General features: G+C 45.2%; 1 protein-coding gene across 1 annotated transcript in view; it reads right to left on the reverse strand.

The window, feature by feature from the left end:
* Positions 1–8,224: 8,224 nt before the first annotated feature.
* cers1 (ceramide synthase 1) overlaps positions 8,225–19,266 on the reverse strand; it is a 59,494-nt gene continuing 48,452 nt past the window's right edge. Inside the window, exons 5-7 of the mRNA XM_063032347.1 lie at positions 17,066–17,213; positions 15,122–15,261; positions 8,225–13,365 (exon numbers count right to left, since the gene is read on the reverse strand). Of these exons, the coding sequence (XP_062888417.1) occupies positions 13,323–13,365; positions 15,122–15,261; positions 17,066–17,213 (331 nt within the window). The 3' untranslated portion in view covers positions 8,225–13,322. The remainder of the gene's footprint in view (positions 13,366–15,121; positions 15,262–17,065; positions 17,214–19,266) is intronic.

A 19,266-nucleotide genomic window follows, 5' to 3' on the forward strand; every position in this document is an offset into this window, starting at 1 on the left:
AATATAATGGGCAGAAAGTCCTTCTTCCTTGTTGAAAATGTGCCATGCTTCCAATGATCATATCAATAGCCCAGTTACAGTACCTGGATATTTATCAGGTAACCAAATAGCTATTCTATTTTTCCCCAACTGTGGCCCATCAAAAATGTAATTTATCTTGAATTTCTTCTATTTATTTATTTATCTATCTACTTGTTTGTTTGTTTGTTTGTTTATTTATTTAAATCGTACATCCATCCCACAACGTGAGGGAGTAAAAATCTTTGCGTTATGACTGTGTCGCAATGTACAGATGTGAATTTGTCCGTTTCCATGTCTGGGTTCAGGTGGGAACTGTCAGTATTATTGTTTGGGTTTTGACATAAATTTTCTGATTCGATTTTTAAAAAAAACTTTGAACAGGTTGTAAGAGTAAATTATTGACCTAGTCAGGAAATGGTTGTGCACCAGAAAACGGTGAGGACAACAGACAAAATGGCGGAGTATGAAGAGGGAGAGTTGCCTCAGTAATGTATTTATCAACCCCCCCCCCCAGAAGGAAAGCCACATTAAGTTTGACAGATGAAGCAAAGGTAGGCAGCATTCAGGCAGTGTAGATGGAGTTACAGTACAACACTTATAGAGACATGCAAGTAATGAAAGAGGCTCTTACAGTCCAACTGGTCCATACCAACCAAGGTGCTCATCCAAGCCAATCTCTTTAGTGCATAACCTTCTAAACCTTTCCTATCTACCTAACTTTTTAAAACTTATTGTGGCCTGCAACTGGCAGCTCATTCCATAGATGTGCCAACACCTCTGTAAAAAAAAAAAGCTCCTCATTCCTGTTAAATCTCTGCCATCTCACCCTAAACCTACATCCCCCGGTTCTTGACTCCCCCAGCCCTGTGAAAAAGACTAAGTGCATTCACCCTAATCTGTGCCTCTCAGTTACGCAGGTACCAATTGACTAAGTGAATGGGCAAAGAGGTAGTGTTAGCAATGTTGCCTCAGAGCTCCAGAAAACTGGGTCCAATCCTGAACGTGTGTGATTTCTCTTTGTGAATGCATGTGTCTTCTGCCAGATGCTCTGGCTTTCGCTCACAGGCTGAAAATATGCTGGCAGGTAGGTTAGGTGACCACCGTGTGCTGTCCCTAGTGTAGCCGGGTGACAGAAATAGAGGGGGAGATGTCCTCTTCAGTGCTGTGCAGTTGAATAGAGATGTTTCCTTCCAGAGTAAAACACACAGTCACCATTTCGAGAGCATTTTGTTTCACTCCAGACATTTGATTGGGTATTTCTGAGCCCAAGTTGCTCATGCCCTGACGTGAATTCTGATCTCCTGACCCTCAACCTCACAATTCCCACTTCTCCCATCTCCCACCGCTTTCAGGTCCCTGCCCAAGGCTCAAATCCCCAGACCATCCATCACTGTAGACTACTAGTGACCCCTCCCCCAATACCACCCACACGGCCCTCCTTCCATCCTTCGACAGTCATTGCCAGAGTCCAAAGCACCCACAACCACCAAATTTGGACCATAAGACATAGGAGCAGAATTAGGCCATGCAGCCCATCGTGTCTGCTCCATCATGCCATCATGGCTGATCCCAGAGCCCACTCAACCCCATACTCCTGCCTTCTCACCATATCCTTTGATGCCCTGACCAATCAGGAAACTATCAACCTTCACTTTAAATATACCCATGGACTTGGCCTCCACTGCAGTCTGTGGCAGAGGATTCCACAGATTCACTCCTCTCTGGCTAAAAAAAGCCCTCCTTACCTCTATTCTAAATGTCATCCCTCAATTTTCAGGCAGTGCCCTCTAGTTCTGGATACCCCCACCATAGAGAACATTCTCTTCATATCCACCCTATCTAGTCCTTTCAACATTCAGGTGGTTTCAATGAGATTCCACCCACATTCTTCTAAATTCCAGTGAGTACAGGCCCAAAGCTGCCAAACATTCCTCATATGTTAACCCCTTCATTCCTGGAATCATCCTTTTGAACCTCCTCTGGACTCTCTCCAATGACAACATATCCTTTCTGAGTTATGGGGCCCAAAACTCTTGACAATACTCCAAATGAGGCCTGACTAGTGTCTTATAAAGCCTCAGCATTATCTCCTTGCTTTTATATTCCATTCCCCTTGAAATAAATGCCAACATTGCATTTCCCTTCTTTACCACAGACTCAACCTGTAAATTAACCTTCCGGGAGTGTTGCATAAAGACTCCTAAGTCTCTTCGCAAAACTGATGTTTGAAATTTCTCCCCATTTAGATAACAGAGTGCACTACTGTTCCTTTTACCAAAATGCATTATTGAATGTTTCCAAATATTGTATTCCATCTACCACTTTTTTGCCCATTCTTCCAATTTGTCCAGGTCCTGCTGCTGCAATCACATTGCTTCCTCAGCACTACCTACCCCTCCACCTATCTTGGTTATTATTTGCAAACTCTGCCACAAGCCATCAATCCATTATCCAAATCATTGACAAATAACGTGAAAAGTAACGGTCCCAATACTGACCCCTGAAGAACACCACTAGTCACCGACAGTCAACCAGAAAAGGCCCCCTTTATTCCCACTCGCTGTCTCCTGCCTGTCAGCCATTCCCCTATCCATGCCAGTATCGTTCCTGTAACACCATAGGATTTCATCTTGTTAAGCAGCCTCGTGCGGCACCTTATCAAATGCCTTTTGCAGGCGTATATGAAAAGTAGCAGTAGTTTTGGATGAAGTTGTGAAGGTCACCAAGCAAATGAGAACCGGGGGACATACTGATCATTCATTGGGGAACACCAAAAGGAATGTCACAACCTTAAGAGCGGTGGAGGATATGAATTGAACCGGGTAAGTGAAGGCAATTCAACTGAGCATGATAACTGGTGAAAAGACACATCAAACTGTGCCTAAAGCTGAAAATGAATGAGAAGTTTGGAATGGGAATGGAATGCGGAGCTGTATTACCCTCCTTATAATTTCAAGGATTTCATTAATGACTAATAATAAGTTTGATTCTGTGATAAGGCAGGAATGTGATAGTACTAATTTATAAAAACGAGCAAGATTGCGCAAATATTTAAAGCCATGCTTAGTTTGATTAATAGGACTGGGTGTTACAATCCCTAAAGTTTCTGCACTGCAATTGACTTGAGTGGAAGTAGTTCTTAAAGATGATCACTAGATGATGTTACTACCATTATGACACATCTTTAGTTGTGTATCTCGACATCGCTGGGTGTTTCAGCCTTTTATCACAAGACACCCTCGGCTGAGGCAGGCCCACCACAGGCTGATCAGACCCAGCTGTGTGTCACACCATTAGTCTCTAGATGGTCACTTGGCAGCCCAGACAGCATCCCCTCTCTTCAGCCACAGCCAGTGATTGCTCATTTCGGCAGCATTAACAAGTGCTTTGATTGCCTTCCTATGGGCCTGCCCTCTGACCCCTACTTCCCTCAGCAGCCTTATGGTGGAACTGGCTACAAAGCCCCTGCACCCCACCTCGACTGGGTGCACTTCTACGTTCCAGCCTCGGTCCCCTGCTTCAACTGCAAGGTTGGCATATCGCAGCCTTTTCCGTTCGTAAGCCTCATCCACAGCATCCTCCCAGGGGACCATCAGCTCAATGATAAAGACAGGAGTTGGACTAAAGGACCAGGTCAGGCCACAGGTTGGTCGTTGCAATTTCAGATGGGAAGGTAAGTTTCTGGCCTAAATCAACATGCATTTCCCAGTCCCTGGCTGCACTCAGTGGGCATGAGTCAGGCAAGGGGTTAGCCCCCGGTTTCCCTCCTTCCCGGATGAAGGATGGTAGTTGTGGGACCGTTGTCTGGGCATTGAGAGGCCTGGCGTTGGTGGTTACTCTCTTACACTCAAGTTCAGCTGCCAAACACCTCAGCACTTGGTTGTGTCGCCAGGTGTATCTGCCTTGTGTTAGGCTGGTCTTGCTACTAACCAAGATGTGCTTGAGGGATGCCGGAACTGCGCACAGAGGACAGGCTGGATCCTCTCCCAGCCAAAGGTTTAGGTTTGTAGGAGAGGGCAGGACATCATATGTTGCTCTGATGATAAAGCTCAATCTGTTTGACTCCATGCTCCACAGCTCACTCCATGTGACTTTCCTCCTCTCAACACCCTCCTACCTCATCCAGCAGCCTTGCTTGGCTTTGGCACACCTGGCTGCTGCTTCCTGGTGGCACACCTCCTCCAGCACCAGGTGCCGGCGTTCAGTTGTTGTAGCCTTTTGCCAGGTAGGTTTCATCACTCCAAGGTCAAAGCCTCCTCTGCCCGTTGGACATAGTCCACTATGTCCCGGATTTGGAGGGCGGCTTCTGCGTCCAGCACTGCTGCGGCTGGGGTCCATTTCTTCCCCGTTGCTAGAGCAGGAGCAACGCCTCTTACAATTGGGTCCTGAGATTTTTTGAGTGTCATTTCCAGCCTTGCTTTGGCACATTTGTATTCCTCCACCAGGCTAGAAATTGGCAGAGAAAGGGCTCCGTTTCTGTGAAGTCCTATGCTGCTAAGGCATCTTGGTAGCCCAAGCTACTTCCTCACATGTGAGTTCACCAGTCTCTCCAGCCGATTTTTATGAGAGATAGTAACCTCATAGATGGTAATTGGCCACATAAATCAGGGCGGCAGTCCAAACTGAAAGCACCAAAGCTTCAATCTCCTTGGGAGAGCCATGTTGTTGATCAGCTTAAGGCCACTGATTGTATCCTGCCTTAGTTGTTCCACCTGCTCTGTGTCTCTGTGGTCTGCGTTGTACCAATGTCTGAGGCTTTCGATGGGCTTCTCCAGGACAGTTGGTATTGGCTCAGCGTTGATACAAAACCTTATGTCGGTGATCCAGCCTTTGACAATTGAGATACTGCAAGACTTACTGGGTTTGATCTCCATTCGTGCCCATTTGATGTTTCCCTGGAGTTTATCCAGCAGGTGTTTGGTGCATGCTTTTGTTGTTGTTATTGTGGTCATGTCATCCAGGTGATTGGAGGAAGACGCAGCCCATTCTTCAAGCGTTGCCCATCGACCACCCATTGTGATGCTCGGATAATGAGCTCCATTGCCATGATAAGTGCCAGAGGAGAGATGGTACAACCAGCCATTATGCCTATCTCAAGGTGCTGCCATGTGCTGGTGTTATCTTTGTAATACAGAACTGCAGATCCTGGAAGTGCGCTTTGACCGGCTTTGTGATGCCCTCTGGAACCTGGAAATGTTGAAAGCTGCCCACAGAGTCTCATGAGGCACCGATCCAAGAGCATTGGCAAGATCTGGGAAGACCACATGCAGGTCTTTCTTTTCTGTCTTTGCAGTTTGTATCTGGTGCCAGATGACACTTACGTGTTCCAGACATCCTGGGAAACCACGTATTCCTGCTTTGTGCACTGATGAGTCGACAAAGTTGTTGCTCTGCAAAAAGGCTGAGAGTCTTTGAGCCATGACACCAAAGAAGATCTTTCCTTCCACATTCAGGAGACTGATCTGGTGGAACTGACTAATTGTTGAGGAATTCTTCTCTTTGGGAATTAGTATTCCTCCCGCCCTTAGGTATAATTCCTTTCCCCCATGCCACCCTCATTAGATTCCAGAGGTCTTTCAGGACGCCGGGGTGTTTCTTATAGAGCCTGTATGGGGCGCCATTGGGCCCTGGAGCTGATGCCGGTCTTGCTCGTTTAACCTTACTTTCCACCTCCCTCCATGTAGAGGGTCTTACGTTCATCTGGTGCTCGGGTGGGTGGATTGGTGGCATGTCATTCGGAATGGTGACTGGCTCATGCCTCTGGTTATCAGAGTGGGTCTTCCTCAGGTGCTCCTCCAGTTCCCTCACAGGTACTCTAAGGACCCCGCTCTTCTCCTTGCCAAAGAGGCTTTTGACAAACTTGTAAGGGTCTCTGTAAAAGCTTGCCCTCGCCCGTTCTTTCCTCTTATGTGGTTTTCTCAAGCATTCTGCTCTTCGCAGCTTTGTCAAGTGCTGCTTTATTTCTGCTTGTAATACCTCGAGTCCTTTCCTTTCCCCTTCTGTGGTCTTCCTCCACTGTTTCCTCAGCTGTCTCCTTCACCAGTCTTTCGATTTCTTGCTGTCTCCTAGACTTAGGCCGGACTGAGGGTTCCTTCTGTGTCCTCTGTTTTTTCACTCCAAATCTCTCTATCCTATAGCTGTATATGGTGTCTTCCCACTTCTCCTGTTTTCTTTCCACACTTCCCTTCATTCCTTCTAGAAGATGGATTGGGTCTGTGTTGATGATCCCCCACTCATTCTTCTGGCAGGATTCAGGCATCAAGATTTGGGGCTTCTGTCCTTTCATCTTCCTTTCTGCTGCTGGCCGTGGCTGGTGGGGCTCTGGACTCGTGTCCATTGGTGGATCTGTGCTTGGTTGAGCTTCGACTGGCGTGCTGATACCCTGTGGACTGTGGTGTTTGTCCTGCCAGTGGGTTTCACTCGACTGATTTGATCTACCTGTTAGAAGGTAATGGTCAATGTGAGGCCCCTCACCGAGCTCCCTCCAGCCCTGCCCTTTTCCTGCCCTGGTGGATCTTCTCTGATGTTAAGAGGATTCGAGTACAGGAGCAGGGAGGTACTACTGCAGTTGTACAAGGCCTTGGTGAGACCACACCTGGAGTAACGTGTGCAGTTTTGGTCCCCTAATCTGAGGAAAGACATTCTTGCCATAGAGGGAGTACAAAGAAGGTTCACCAGATTGATTCCTGGGATGGCAGGACTTTCATATGAAGAAAGACTGGATCAACTAGGCTTATACTCTCTGGAATTTAGAAGATTGAGGGGGGATCTGATTGAAACGTATAAAATCCTAAAGGGATTGGACAGGCTAGATGCAGGAAGATTGTTCCCGATGTTGGGGAAGTCCAGAACGAGGGGTCACAGTTTGAGGATAGAGGGGAAGCCTTTTAGGACCAAGATGAGGAAAAACTTCTTCACACAGAGAGTGGTGAATCTGTGGAATTCTCTGCCACAGGAAACAGTTGAGGCCAGTTCATTGGCTATATTTAAGAGGGAGTTAGATATGGCCCTTGTGGCTAAAGGGATCGGGGGTATGGAGAGAAGGCAGGTTCAGGGTTCTGAGTTGGATGATCAGCCATGATCACACTGAATGGCGGTGCAGGCTCGAAGGGCCGAATGGCCTGCTCCTGCGCCTATTTTCTATGTTTCTATGTTATCTTTGTCCAGCCACAGATTGTAGTTTATGTCCTGCCGGTGCTGGTGCTCTGTCAAACGCCATGCTAGTTGTCTGTTTCGTCGTCATTTCCATTCCCAGCTCTGTTACCGTGTCGTCTGTCAGTGAGTCATCTTGCGCCCCCGCTGTCACAGACTCAGGGGTATTCTTCGTCTTGAAGTTTTCCTAGCAATAGATGGGTGGATCTAATACACCGTCTACCGATGGATCCTGCTGGCACGAGTAGCTAGCCCACGCCAGCCCCGGTGGGGTCTGTTCCATCCTGTCAGCAGTCTCCAGGCCGTCACCAGGTCTTTCCCTGGTTGTCAGCTGCCCTTTCGCAGTGGTCACTGGTTTATTCCAGATATTCAGATAGATTCATAGGACTAGGTGTTACGATCCCCAAAGTTTCTGCACTGCACTTGACTTGAATGGAAGACTTGAAATATAGGTTAGAAATTGAATTTTTTTTGCACAAAATTGAATGAGTTAAAATTTACTTTGAGAAAGATAATCAAGGAACATCTTGAGGGACAAGGTCCAAGTGTCAGCTTACAAGTGGACCAAGATTACAGGCTTGAGGAGCAGGTATAGTGAGAAAGGGATCAAGAGGGAAATTGTGCATGAGTGGAATTGCAGAAGGATAAAATTTCGAGCTTGGACTGGAAAGGGGATCATTACATGATATGCTGTGTTCTTCCCTTCGACAGTGCACTACTGCAGCAACCAGGTCATACATTCTGTCTGGATTAGTAGCATCCCCTGATGTGTTGAATAATTGGAGTTCCAAAGGAAAGACTACTCTGTAAGATAACTTTGCATATCGATTGTAATTGATCCATGTATTTAAATCTTTTCAGATGAAGAGCTAGAATCATAGGTAGCTTTTTTTCCCCCACTTTCATCCTTTTCTGAGCTTCTTGCTTGGTTTCAAAGTAAACACCAGCCTGATTGGGACCACGTTTACTGACCACTGAGAACCTCATGAACTTGGTCTCAGAACTGAGAACTGGTCAACAGATTTTCAGAGAACATAACCTGCAACATGTTCTGTTTTATTTTAGAGCAACAGCTTACATCAAAGGACCAAATACCAAAATGGGCGTGGGGGCCCCATTGCATTTTGGATATACAGTGGATTCTGCATCATTGAGACATATCGGGACCAGTACATTTTAGCCCAATTAAGTGGCTGCCCCAGTCAGCCAAAGCTTCTTGGAATATTTAATAAGGTAAAAAAAGACAAACCACCATATAAATGAGTTACAAATTATGTATTTAAATGAAATACAGAACAAATTAGAACTCTACTCATAGTACCACAGTACTATAAAGTTGTTTCAGTTCCTAATAGTTATCAATAAAGCATTTCACCCAGTGTACACTGCCATGTTCTTTTGATTGACTGTAAGTGAACAAATCAGCACAGACACCTATAGCAGATAATGGACTACCTTCATACAATGCTTTCAACGATTGCATCCTCCAAATCTTTTTTTCATTGCAACATTAAAGATGTTTGTCGATACCTTCAAATTCTGCATACCTCCTAACTTGTGGAAGTGGTGAAATTGTTTCATTTTCACTCCCGGCCATTTCTGGTATCTCCAAGCCTGAGTGCTTAAACCCACAGTGAGCAAAACAGTTCTGAATGGTCTTACTGCTTATTTCTCCCTAACTGTCGGTGACAAGTCACTGCTTTTTGAACACAAATACACACAAGACGCTATTTAAAAACTGTTTGCTCTCAGCATAGTGTGCTGTTTAAGGGCCACAACATGTGCATGCGACTTACGCTTGTTAGGGACTGTTCAGCAGTAGTCTCCTGTCCCAGTTAAGTGGTATAATGTCCCAAAAAGGAATGGAATCTTGGCTATTTTCTTGATTAGTTTTTGTTCTTTAAGAATTGTCCCATCTAAGCAGCAGCCCCAATTAACCAATGACCCAATTAACCAGAATCCACCTTATTTCTATCTGGCTCAATGCATCCTCCCAGAATTAATCTTCTGGCTTCCATTATCCAATTATTAATAATTATTACAAGTGATTTATATTTAATTTCCTGTAAAGCTACCCAGCAGGGGTTGCACATTAGCACGAATTTACAAAGAGGCACCACAAATGGTAATGTTTACTCTTTTTATTTTTTTTTAAACGAATTATTTATGTCCTAATAGCACACAGTTGCAAGTGGTCTACTGTGGATCAGGAAGACATGCAGAAACAGGCAACACAATTGGCACACAAGTGGGAAAAAAGGGTCACATCATCGCGGTTAAAGATTTATGCCCATTCTTGGTGACACGGTGGCAGGGAGAATAACTGGAGGGACATACAAAACAGGAAAGACCATCAACTGGACTGCTGCCTCAGAGCAAACATGGTCACCTTCTGAGGATTACTGTAAATATATTCAGTGCATGCATGTCTCCTCATTATCGCCCATATTTTGAATGCTCTTGAAGGATCTCCCAATGGGTCTTCTCGTCTAGTGGTTCACAGCTTTAAACCTTGATTGTTAGCTTGGATGAATTTATCTCAGGTAGATGTTTGGGTGGTGCAATCAATGTCAAGACATTTTGGTGATTGAGGTGAGGAGAAAGTCAAAAATTCTTGATCACTACAGAGTCACTTTCAGAATAAGTCGTCATCATTTAGGTTGGAAATGTAAATGAATTTTCTCCCAAAGGGTTATGGTTCTTTGGAATTCTCCACCCCAGAGACATAGACACAGTCAATGAGTTTATTCGAGGAGGATTCAGATAGATTATTGGACATTACCAGAATTGACTGTAGTAGCGATCAGGCAGAAAGTAGAGCTGACGGCATTATCGGATGAATAATGGGGCAGGCGCAATGAGCCAAATGACTTCTTCAGCTCCTACTTCTCACATTTCTTTTTCAGAAAACCATTCTGTTGACTTTTAGTGGTTTCTTGATGCCCCTGTTTGCATGAGACTTTCCTCCAATTTCCTTCCTGTTTGGTAAACCAGGGGGCAAAGAAGCTGAATTTTTCTCTTGTGATACAAATGCTTAGACGTGTGGACTAAGATTAGCTGGTTATAAATGGGCCAGGGACTGTGTGCTTCAGATGGCTGTGGGTACTCTCTGTAGTGCATTCCCCCAGTAATCCAGTGAGCTACCGGGAGTTCTTCAACAGTGATGAGAGGGATGATTCTCTTGTTTCACCGATTGGTCAGGGGAGTGTCTGACTGACTGGCTGCCTAGCTCCCTCTATAGCTGTATTAAAATTTATTTCTTTCTTGCCTCTCAAAGATCCCTGTATAGTGCTAATAACTTCTCTAAAGGTGGCAGAGTAGCATAATGGCTAGTGTGATGTTATTGCAGTGCCAGTGACCTGGGTTCAATTCCCATTGCTGTCTGTCAGAAGTTTGTATGTTCTCCCCTTGACTGCATGGGTTTCCTCCGCGTGCTCCTGTTTCCTCCCACCTTCCAAAGATGTATGCGTTAGTTGGTTAATTGGTTGCGTGAGTGTAATTGGATGTGCGGGCCGAAAGAGCCTTTTACCATCCTGTATCTCTAAATTAACAAAAAGGTAAATCCATCTTCCCAGTGGAACCAAGGCTTGACTTGGACTCAGGAGTCCGAGAATAATAGAATTTCCATTCCACCTTCTTCAGCAGCTTGCAGTTCCATGGTTCCCAATCACTCTGCAGTCCCAGCCCTTCCAATCATCCATCTTGATTGGTCTTCCTGAGTACAGGCTTCTTAAAGGTTAGTTAACACTGAACACATCAAAATTGAGCCTGATCCCATTTATCAATAGTATCCATGCACAAACAACACTTAGCAATAGGATCTGTGGCCTTGGATATTCCTCTGATTAAGTTAGCAGCATAGACAGAAATGATAGATGCTGATTTCCTTCATACAGTAGGGAAATCTGGGATTGTTTTCCTCAAAAAAAGTGACAGGTCCATTGTAAATTCCAGACTGGCAGATTTTTGTTAGGTCATGGAAACACAGTAAAGGGATGGGAGTCGAGATGTCAACAGGCATTTCAGGCGTGATTTAACTGATTGGCAGAACAAACTAGAGGGGCTGAATGGCCTCATCCTATTCCTATGTTCTCAGTGGTCACCTGGATCAAGTTCAGCTTGTGCTTTGAGAAGAAGTAACTTCGTTCAGTACCATCAACAAGATGGGAGGGGTGTAAATGGGGAGGGGGGAGGAACTGGAACATGGAAATTAATGATACCTCATGACAGTGCGCAATATTAATGATGATAAAAAGTGACATTGTCTGGCCTGAAGGTTCTCAGCCCAAAACATTGACTGGACTTTTCTGCCTGGCCTGCTGAGTTCCTCCCACATTTTGTGTGTGTTGCTTGGATTTCCAGCATCTGCCGATTTTCTTTTGTTAATGTCTGGACCTAACTGGAATTTTACATCATGGGTGTGAAATCATCAAAAACTATTTTAATCTTCTCCTTCACAGGTGTTCTCCCATACTGTGGTGTCTCTGTCCATCCCACTTCAAACCTGCCGTGTTTACTTGGTGACAGTTGAGAAGAAACTCTCAACCAGTGTCCCCCTTCCTTAACTCAGGGATGCTGTGGCTTAACTGAGCACTCTTTCCCATTTCCTATGGGGAGGGCGAAGGGTCATCCACAGGCAAAGTCCCCACTTGAGGGTGGGGGGGCCGTGCCAGATATGGAGATCTCCCCAAGATCAAGTGAGAGGCTGGGAGGAAGAGTTTCATCTTGGTGACGTACATTGTGAGAGAATTCGCCTTATTATTGACAGAATGCCTACAAGCTCTATGGAGCTTTGCAATGTAATACTGGAGGTTTGTGACATGGATGTTCGCGATAAGGGGGAGAAAGGAGTGAAGCTCCTGCCAAGACTTCTAAATCTGAATGTGATGGCAGCCCTTCACTCAGGTGCATAGGTAAGGAAGAGGGGGAGGGCCACTGCCAAGGTATCACTAGGAGTGCTTGACAAATGAAGGGTGGTAACAGATAGAGACCATTCAGCCCCATATGATAAACACAAGCGATTCTGCTGGAAATCCAGAGCAACACACACAAAATGTTGGAGGAACTCAGCAGGTCAGGCAGCATTGATGGAGGGGAATAAATGGCTGATGTTTCAGGCTGAGAACCCTTTGTTCGGACTGGAAAGGAAGGGAAGAAGCCAGGATAAGAAGGTAGGGCGAGGGGCAGGAGTACAAGCTGGAAGGTGACAGGTGAAGTCAGGTGAGGTGGAGGGCGGGGGAATGAAGTGAGAAGCTGGGAGCTGATAGGTGGAAAAGGTAAAGTGGTGAAGAAGAAGGAATCTGATAGGAGAGGAGAGTGGACCATGGGAGAAAGGGAAGGAGGAGCGGCACCAGAGGGAGGTGATAGTGAGGTGAGAAGAAGGGGTAAGGGGGAGTTGGGATGAGGAATGGAAAATAGAGAAAATGGGGGAGAAATTACTGTGTATTAGAGAAATCAATGTTCATACTGCCAGGTTAGAGGCTATGCAGGCGGACATGAGGTGCCACTCCTCCACCCTGAGAACATCCTCATTGTGACAGTTGAGGAGGCCATGGACCAACATGTCAGAATGGGAACTGGGAATGAAATTAAAATGGTTGGCCACTGGGAAGTCCTGCCTGTTGTGGATGGAACAGGTGCTCAACAAACTAGTCTCCCAGTCTATGTCAGGTCTCACCAGTGTAGGGGAGGCCACACTGGGAACACCAGATCCAGTTGAGGTGAAGTGTCACCTCATATGGAAGGACTATTTGGTGCCCAATAATGTCACTGGGACTTCGCAAGGATGCCTTAGGTACAAAGCCAGAGAGCAAAGAGCCAGACTGAGGGAATTCTTGGGGGGGGGCGTGGGGAGGTGGAATCAGATACAGCATAGACTTTAGCAAATAAAGAAACAGTTCACAATATTTAAAGAAAAATTAAGACATAGGAGAGCATTACTTTTCCAAACAGGCTTCGGGTAACCAGAGATTAAAACAGATGCTGCCTCAGCAGAATCCTTCCCACCCACATCCCATCCCCCAACTTTCGATCTCAGTCAAGGAAGTCACAGACAAATTGGGATCAGCCCTTCATTCTGAACAAATCCGGATTCAGAAGTCCTTGTAAACACGGCGATGGCTATCATGTCCAGTAATCCCTGCGCTGCATTATAACCATTTATCCTTGATGATCCCATTTCTCTGGTGCCATCTGCAGAGGAAATAAACCAGGAGCCGATCAGTTTCAAAGAGACACCCAAAAAAATCTTCGAAAAAGTGTGGAGTCGGGAGTGGATTACAGAGAACAGCATCCGTAAAAAGTATGTTTTCAGAAATAAATTTAGGTTTACAGAAATGCCTTAAGTATCTCATAGAGAACAAATACAACATAAATTACTACAAGCAGAAATAACCCATATTATTATACTTAAAAAGAACTTAAGAAATAGGAACAGGAATTAATTCCATCATTCAGTCAATTATGAATTTGACCCCCCATCTTCCTCTCTGTTTCCCACAACCTCTGATAACTTTACAGTCTGACAATAAGGTTTTACCCTGAGTTTATTCAGTCTACAATGATTTCTGGGGTATTTAGTTCCAATGATTCGCAGAACTCTCTGGGAAGAAATTCTTCCTCAATTCATTCATTTATTTATTTATTGAGATTAGATTATGAGGACACGCAGTCCTCTTTTATTGTCATTTAGTAATGCATGCATTAAGAAATGATACAATATTCCTCCAGCGTGATATCACAGAAACACAGGACAGACCAAGAATGAAAAAGTAACAAAAACCACACAATTATAACATATAGTTACAACAGTGCAAACAATACCATAACTTGATGAAGAACAGGCCATGGGCACAGTAAAAAAAAGTTCAAAGTCTCTCGAAAGTCCCACATATCACGCAGACGGGAGAAGGAAGAAAACTCTCCCTGCCATGCCCGACCACAGTCCGACTCTGAGTCATCCGAAAACTTCGAGCTCCGACCAGCCCTCTGACACTGAGCACCGAGCACCATCTCTGCCGAATGCTTCGACCCCAGCCCTGGTCACCAGCAGCGGGCAAAGCTAAGGATTTTGGAGCCTTCCCTCCAGAGATTCTTGATCGCATAGTAGCAGCAGCAGCGAACCGGACATTTCAGAAATTTCTCCAGATGTTCCTCTGCTTCAAACGTCTGTCTTCATCAAATCAGAATTGTGCACGGCATCCTACTTACAAATACGATATCATTTCACTGGAGAGCTGCGCGCGCTGCATCGTGCCGCCATCTTCTCCTCCCGCCGATACAGCTTGCAATAGGCCCTTCTGGCCCTTTGAGCTACGCCACCCAGAAATACCTCCAGTTTAGTCCCAGCCTAATCACGAGACAGTTTACAATGACCAATTAACCTACTATCTGGTATGAATTTGGACTGTGGAAGGGAACTGGAGCACCTGGAGGAAACCCACGTGGTCCCAGGGAGAACGTACAAACTCCTTAGAGGCAGCAGTGGGAATTGAACCCATGTCGCTGGTGCTACAAAGCTTTCCGCTAACCACTACAATACTGTGCTGCCCCATTTCTAAAGCATCACTGTGTGCTGTGGCTCCAGATTCTTCCCCCCCCACCCCCCAGGGGGAACGTCCTCTCAGCTTTTCCACTATAAAGACCACCTTAGAGAAATATGTTTTCCTTGCCCACAGAATGTCAGTTTTTAATCAAAGGATAGCCCCACGGCCTAAGTGGGGAGAACCAAGCCGAGCAGTCTATCTTTTTGCAGATCATTATTACTGAACTAACCACTCCCTCTATTTCTCAGTCTCCTCCTTTTCCCACTAGAGGCCATGACCTCATCTTCCACTACATCTGTCCAAGGTCTAATCAGAGTTCATACAGTTTTAGCCCAATGCTAAACATTAGGCTCCATGATTATATATTTTCCTTCATTCTCACAGCTCCACCCCACAAGTCTTACCCATCTTTGCAGGAGTTTTTCAGGCGGCCATATTCCTTGTGCACAACTGGTTTGCGTCTGTCGTCTACGTCGTACTCCCGGACATCATTTACCTCCGAAACCTGGCCAGTCAGGACCTTCACTACAAGCAGCATGATGTACTGGAAAAAGGGTAAACCACAGGGCAGGGGTCAAGGTGACTGGCCTTCTGCGTTACAACTCTCAGCTTCATCATTTTTCATCTGTGTTTTATTTCTCCATCCTCTCAGGAGTCGTCCCCTCCAACGAGGCCCTTCTAGCCCAATATGCCCACCCTGCCCAATTACACTCACATAACCAATTAACCTACTAACCCGTACGTCTTTGGAACGTTGAGGCAACAGGAGCAGCCAGAGGTCACGGGGAGAATGTGCAAACATCAGACCAGGTCGCTGGCTGTAACAGTGTTATGCTATTGTGCCACACTAACTGGCGTAGATCTCTATCAGCGTGTTGCAGTGGGAACACTCCGACCTCCTGCAGCTTTGAATTTATCATTTTGCAAGCTGCTCTGAGAAACCAGTGCTCTCCCGGTGCTCGTTTTTCTTGCAGGACGGTGAATATGAAGGTTGTATATGGTATACATACTTGTATAATAAATTTACCTGGAAGTCTGAGGCAGGACAGTTTGCAGACAATGTGCAGGCAACACAGGGAAGAAAGGTGTTTTAAGAAAGGTCTTTGAAGAGCATGGGTTCCCTTTTCACAGCAGGGGAGTGGAGCTAGATGCAGGTGTAATCAAAGGATACAAGGGCACACTCACCAACTACAGGGCAATTGCTTTACTAGCTTCAAAGCATCATCAGCAGTTAGCTTGCAGTTTCTATTGACTTTTAACATCTGTATTGTGAATGGCGATTAGTCTTGCAAATAAGGATTTTGAACATACAACATACACAAAAAATGCTGGTGGAACGCAGCAGGCCAGGCAGCATCTATAGGAAGAGGTACAGTTGACGTTTCGGGCCGATAGATGCCTGGCCTGCTGCGTTCAGCAGCATTTTTTGTGAGTGTTGCTTGAATTTCCAGCATCTGCAGATTTCCTTGTGTCTGCGTTTTGAACATATGTAAGGTTACCAATTGGTGGATTCTGTATAAAAGTGCATTTTGCTATTCAGACTGCAGAACGGTGTGTTGACAGAGGCCATGCTGTCCTCCTTGTGCACAGGTAAATAAAGTGAGATTGAAGAACAGTTGTGAGCTTTCAGAGTCCAGTTAATCAGCAACAACACTGGTTACAAGGAGGTCACTTTCATCACTCACATCCCATGCTTTTTATTCTACCCCCTGCAGAGTGGTGGTGCCCTCTGGCTTGAGTGGAAGCAGCTTCTGATCACTGGGAGGATTAATGACTGACATAGGTAGACTTTCAATGGCTTTGTGGAGCAGTAGTCTCGGTTGGGAAACTGGTCTTCAATTGCTCGGTCATAACTTTTCCATGTGGTTAACTTCAGCTCAAAATCATCACCCCATTAACACCACATCCCCACCATTTGACCTCCTCATCAGTGAAGATGAAGAAAACAGCATAGAAACAATTAAGGAGAAGCTACCTTGATGCTGTTGGAGTTTGTTATCAAAGCTCTATGATTTATGGATTGGACTGTGGACTGGAGTTCAAACTAAACATAGGTCAAATTGGTCTCTTTCAGTTTCATCTTTTTTTTACATTCTGTGTTTTCACCTGTTCTTTTTTTTAACGATTGATACGATTTGTAATTTTTTTTGTGTGTGAGGGAGGGGGTTGCCACTTCCCATGTGGAGCGATCTCCATCCCACCCCATCACACCCCACCCCACACACCCCAATCAGCTAAATATGAATCCTGCCCATCCCACTCTGAGTCTACAACACAGAGAAAAAGAGAGCGGGAGGAGAAACTGAAAGATACCGGGCATGGAGAGGCCCCTTGTCAGAATTACTCACCAGAAACCAATAGATATTCATCAGAGTGAGGGCAAACAGCAAAATGTTGAAGAAAAAGTAGAAAGGGATATTGGGGACAGACTGAAGGCTGGAGTAACAGGTGGCGTACAGCACTTTGAGGGGGAACCAGTAAAGTCGGAACCAAAACCTATGAGAAAAAGAGAGAGAAGGTTGCAGAGAAGGAATTTTACTATAAGTATCTAGCCACCTCACTATCCCAAGACATGATGTCCAATTCTCGATCTGAAAATACCACTGTAATGCAAAACAGGTTTGCACTAAGGAGGGCATTAAGGAGATTGTCCGTTGACAGTTCTGCAGCTAATAAATGTGACGTAGCAAAGTGTATATATGTGTGTTTGGTGGGAGAGGGGGAGACAAGGGAGGGGAAGAGCCAGTCTGTGTCCAACAAGGTTCCCAAAAAAAACATTACAATGACCAATCTGAGTGGTGATGACAGTTTAGTGAAGAGTATTGGCCATTTCAGAATGCTCCTTTGATCTTTCCGAGCAGTACAAATTAATCTTTCCTATCCACCTGAGAGAGAGTCATTGTTTCACGGTCCCTTTACAAGGCCAATTTTACAGTACCTATTCCCAAAGCTTGACTTATTTAATGATATGAAAAGTGCAACATCTTTTTCTTCCCTACGGGGAAGTCAGGTGAACTAGCAACAATTGTCATTGAAGGGTCTGCAGTGGAAAGGGTGATCAGCTTCAAGTTCCTGGCATCAACATCTCAGAGGGCTGATCCTGGGCCAGCACGTAGATGCAATCATGAAGAAAGCACGTCAGAGTCTCTATTTTTTTTTTAGTTTGAGAAGATTCAGGAAAGAATCTGACAAACTTCCACAGATATTCAGTGAGAAGCATCTTGACTGGTTGCACCACAGCTTGGTATGGGAACTCCAATGTGCAGAAAGTGGTCCCAGCCTAGTCCATCATGGATACAGGTCTCCTCATCTTCAAGCACATCTACAAGTGTTGATGTCTCAGGAAGGCAAGGCAACATCGTCAAGGATGTCCACCATCCAGGCCATGTCAGGAACAGTTGTTATCCTAAAACAATCAGGCCCCTGCACCAGTGTGCATAACTTCATTCACCACTACTCTGGACTGATTCAATGATCTACAGACTCACTTTGAAGGACTCTTTACAACACATCTTCTCTGTATTACTTTTCTTACATTTGAACTGTTCGCCTTCTTTTGCACATTGGTTGTTTGCCAGCCTTTATCTATATGTAGCTTTTCATAAATTCCATTTCTTTTTCTGGAAATGCATGCAAGAAAATGAATCTCAAGGTAGCATATGGTAACATATATGTACCTTTGATAATAAATTACTTTGAACTCTGATGTCCTTTTCTTGAGATGCCATCAGGCAGAAGGTACCTGAAGCCCCACACCTCAAGGTCAACAACAGCTTCTTTCTCGTTGCCTTCAGATACTTCAAATGACCTGAAGAACCCTAACAGTTATACCTCCCTCAACTTACACTAATATTACTATGCATTTTTGTTTATTGTATCATGTACATTTTGAATAATTTGTTAAATTACCTAGACTTGTGTTTGTCATGTTTGTATGTACTGTGCTGCTGCAAATAGCTAGTCTTCACAGCATTTAAACCCTGCGTATGTACGCCCATGACAATAAACTCCAACTAGCAATACTCATCCTTACAAATGCTGTATTTCTCTGTGGAACACTTGCGAATGCACAGATGATGTGAAGCTTTATAGCGGGTGGTGAGATTTACCAGGATGCTGCCTGGACGAGAGGGCACGTCTTATGAAGATAGGTCGAGTGAGCTAAGGCTTTTCTCTTTGGAGCATAGGAGAATGAGATAGAGGTATACAACATGTTAAGAGGCATGGATTGAATGGATAGTCAGAGTCTTTTTTCCGGGGTGAAAATGGCATGTATGAGGGGACATGATTTTAAGGTTATTGTTGTTGTTCCTCTCCGCACCGTGTGGCGCATTGCGGGGGGGGGGGGGGGGCAACCTCGCTGTTTCTTCAGCATTTGTCTGTTTTTTACGAGGCCGAGTTGCTAGCTTGACGCTCGACCCAGCACGGATGGAAAGCATGCAAGGGGTCAGCTGGATTCAAACAATTCGCCTCGAAGTCCGGTGCAGATGCCACTACACTGAATATCTGTGATTTTAAGGTGACTGAAGGAGAGTACGGGTGGATGCCA

The sequence above is a fragment of the Mobula hypostoma genome, chromosome 24, assembly GCF_963921235.1.
Source record: "Mobula hypostoma chromosome 24, sMobHyp1.1, whole genome shotgun sequence".
Taxonomy (NCBI): Eukaryota; Metazoa; Chordata; class Chondrichthyes; order Myliobatiformes; family Myliobatidae; genus Mobula; species Mobula hypostoma.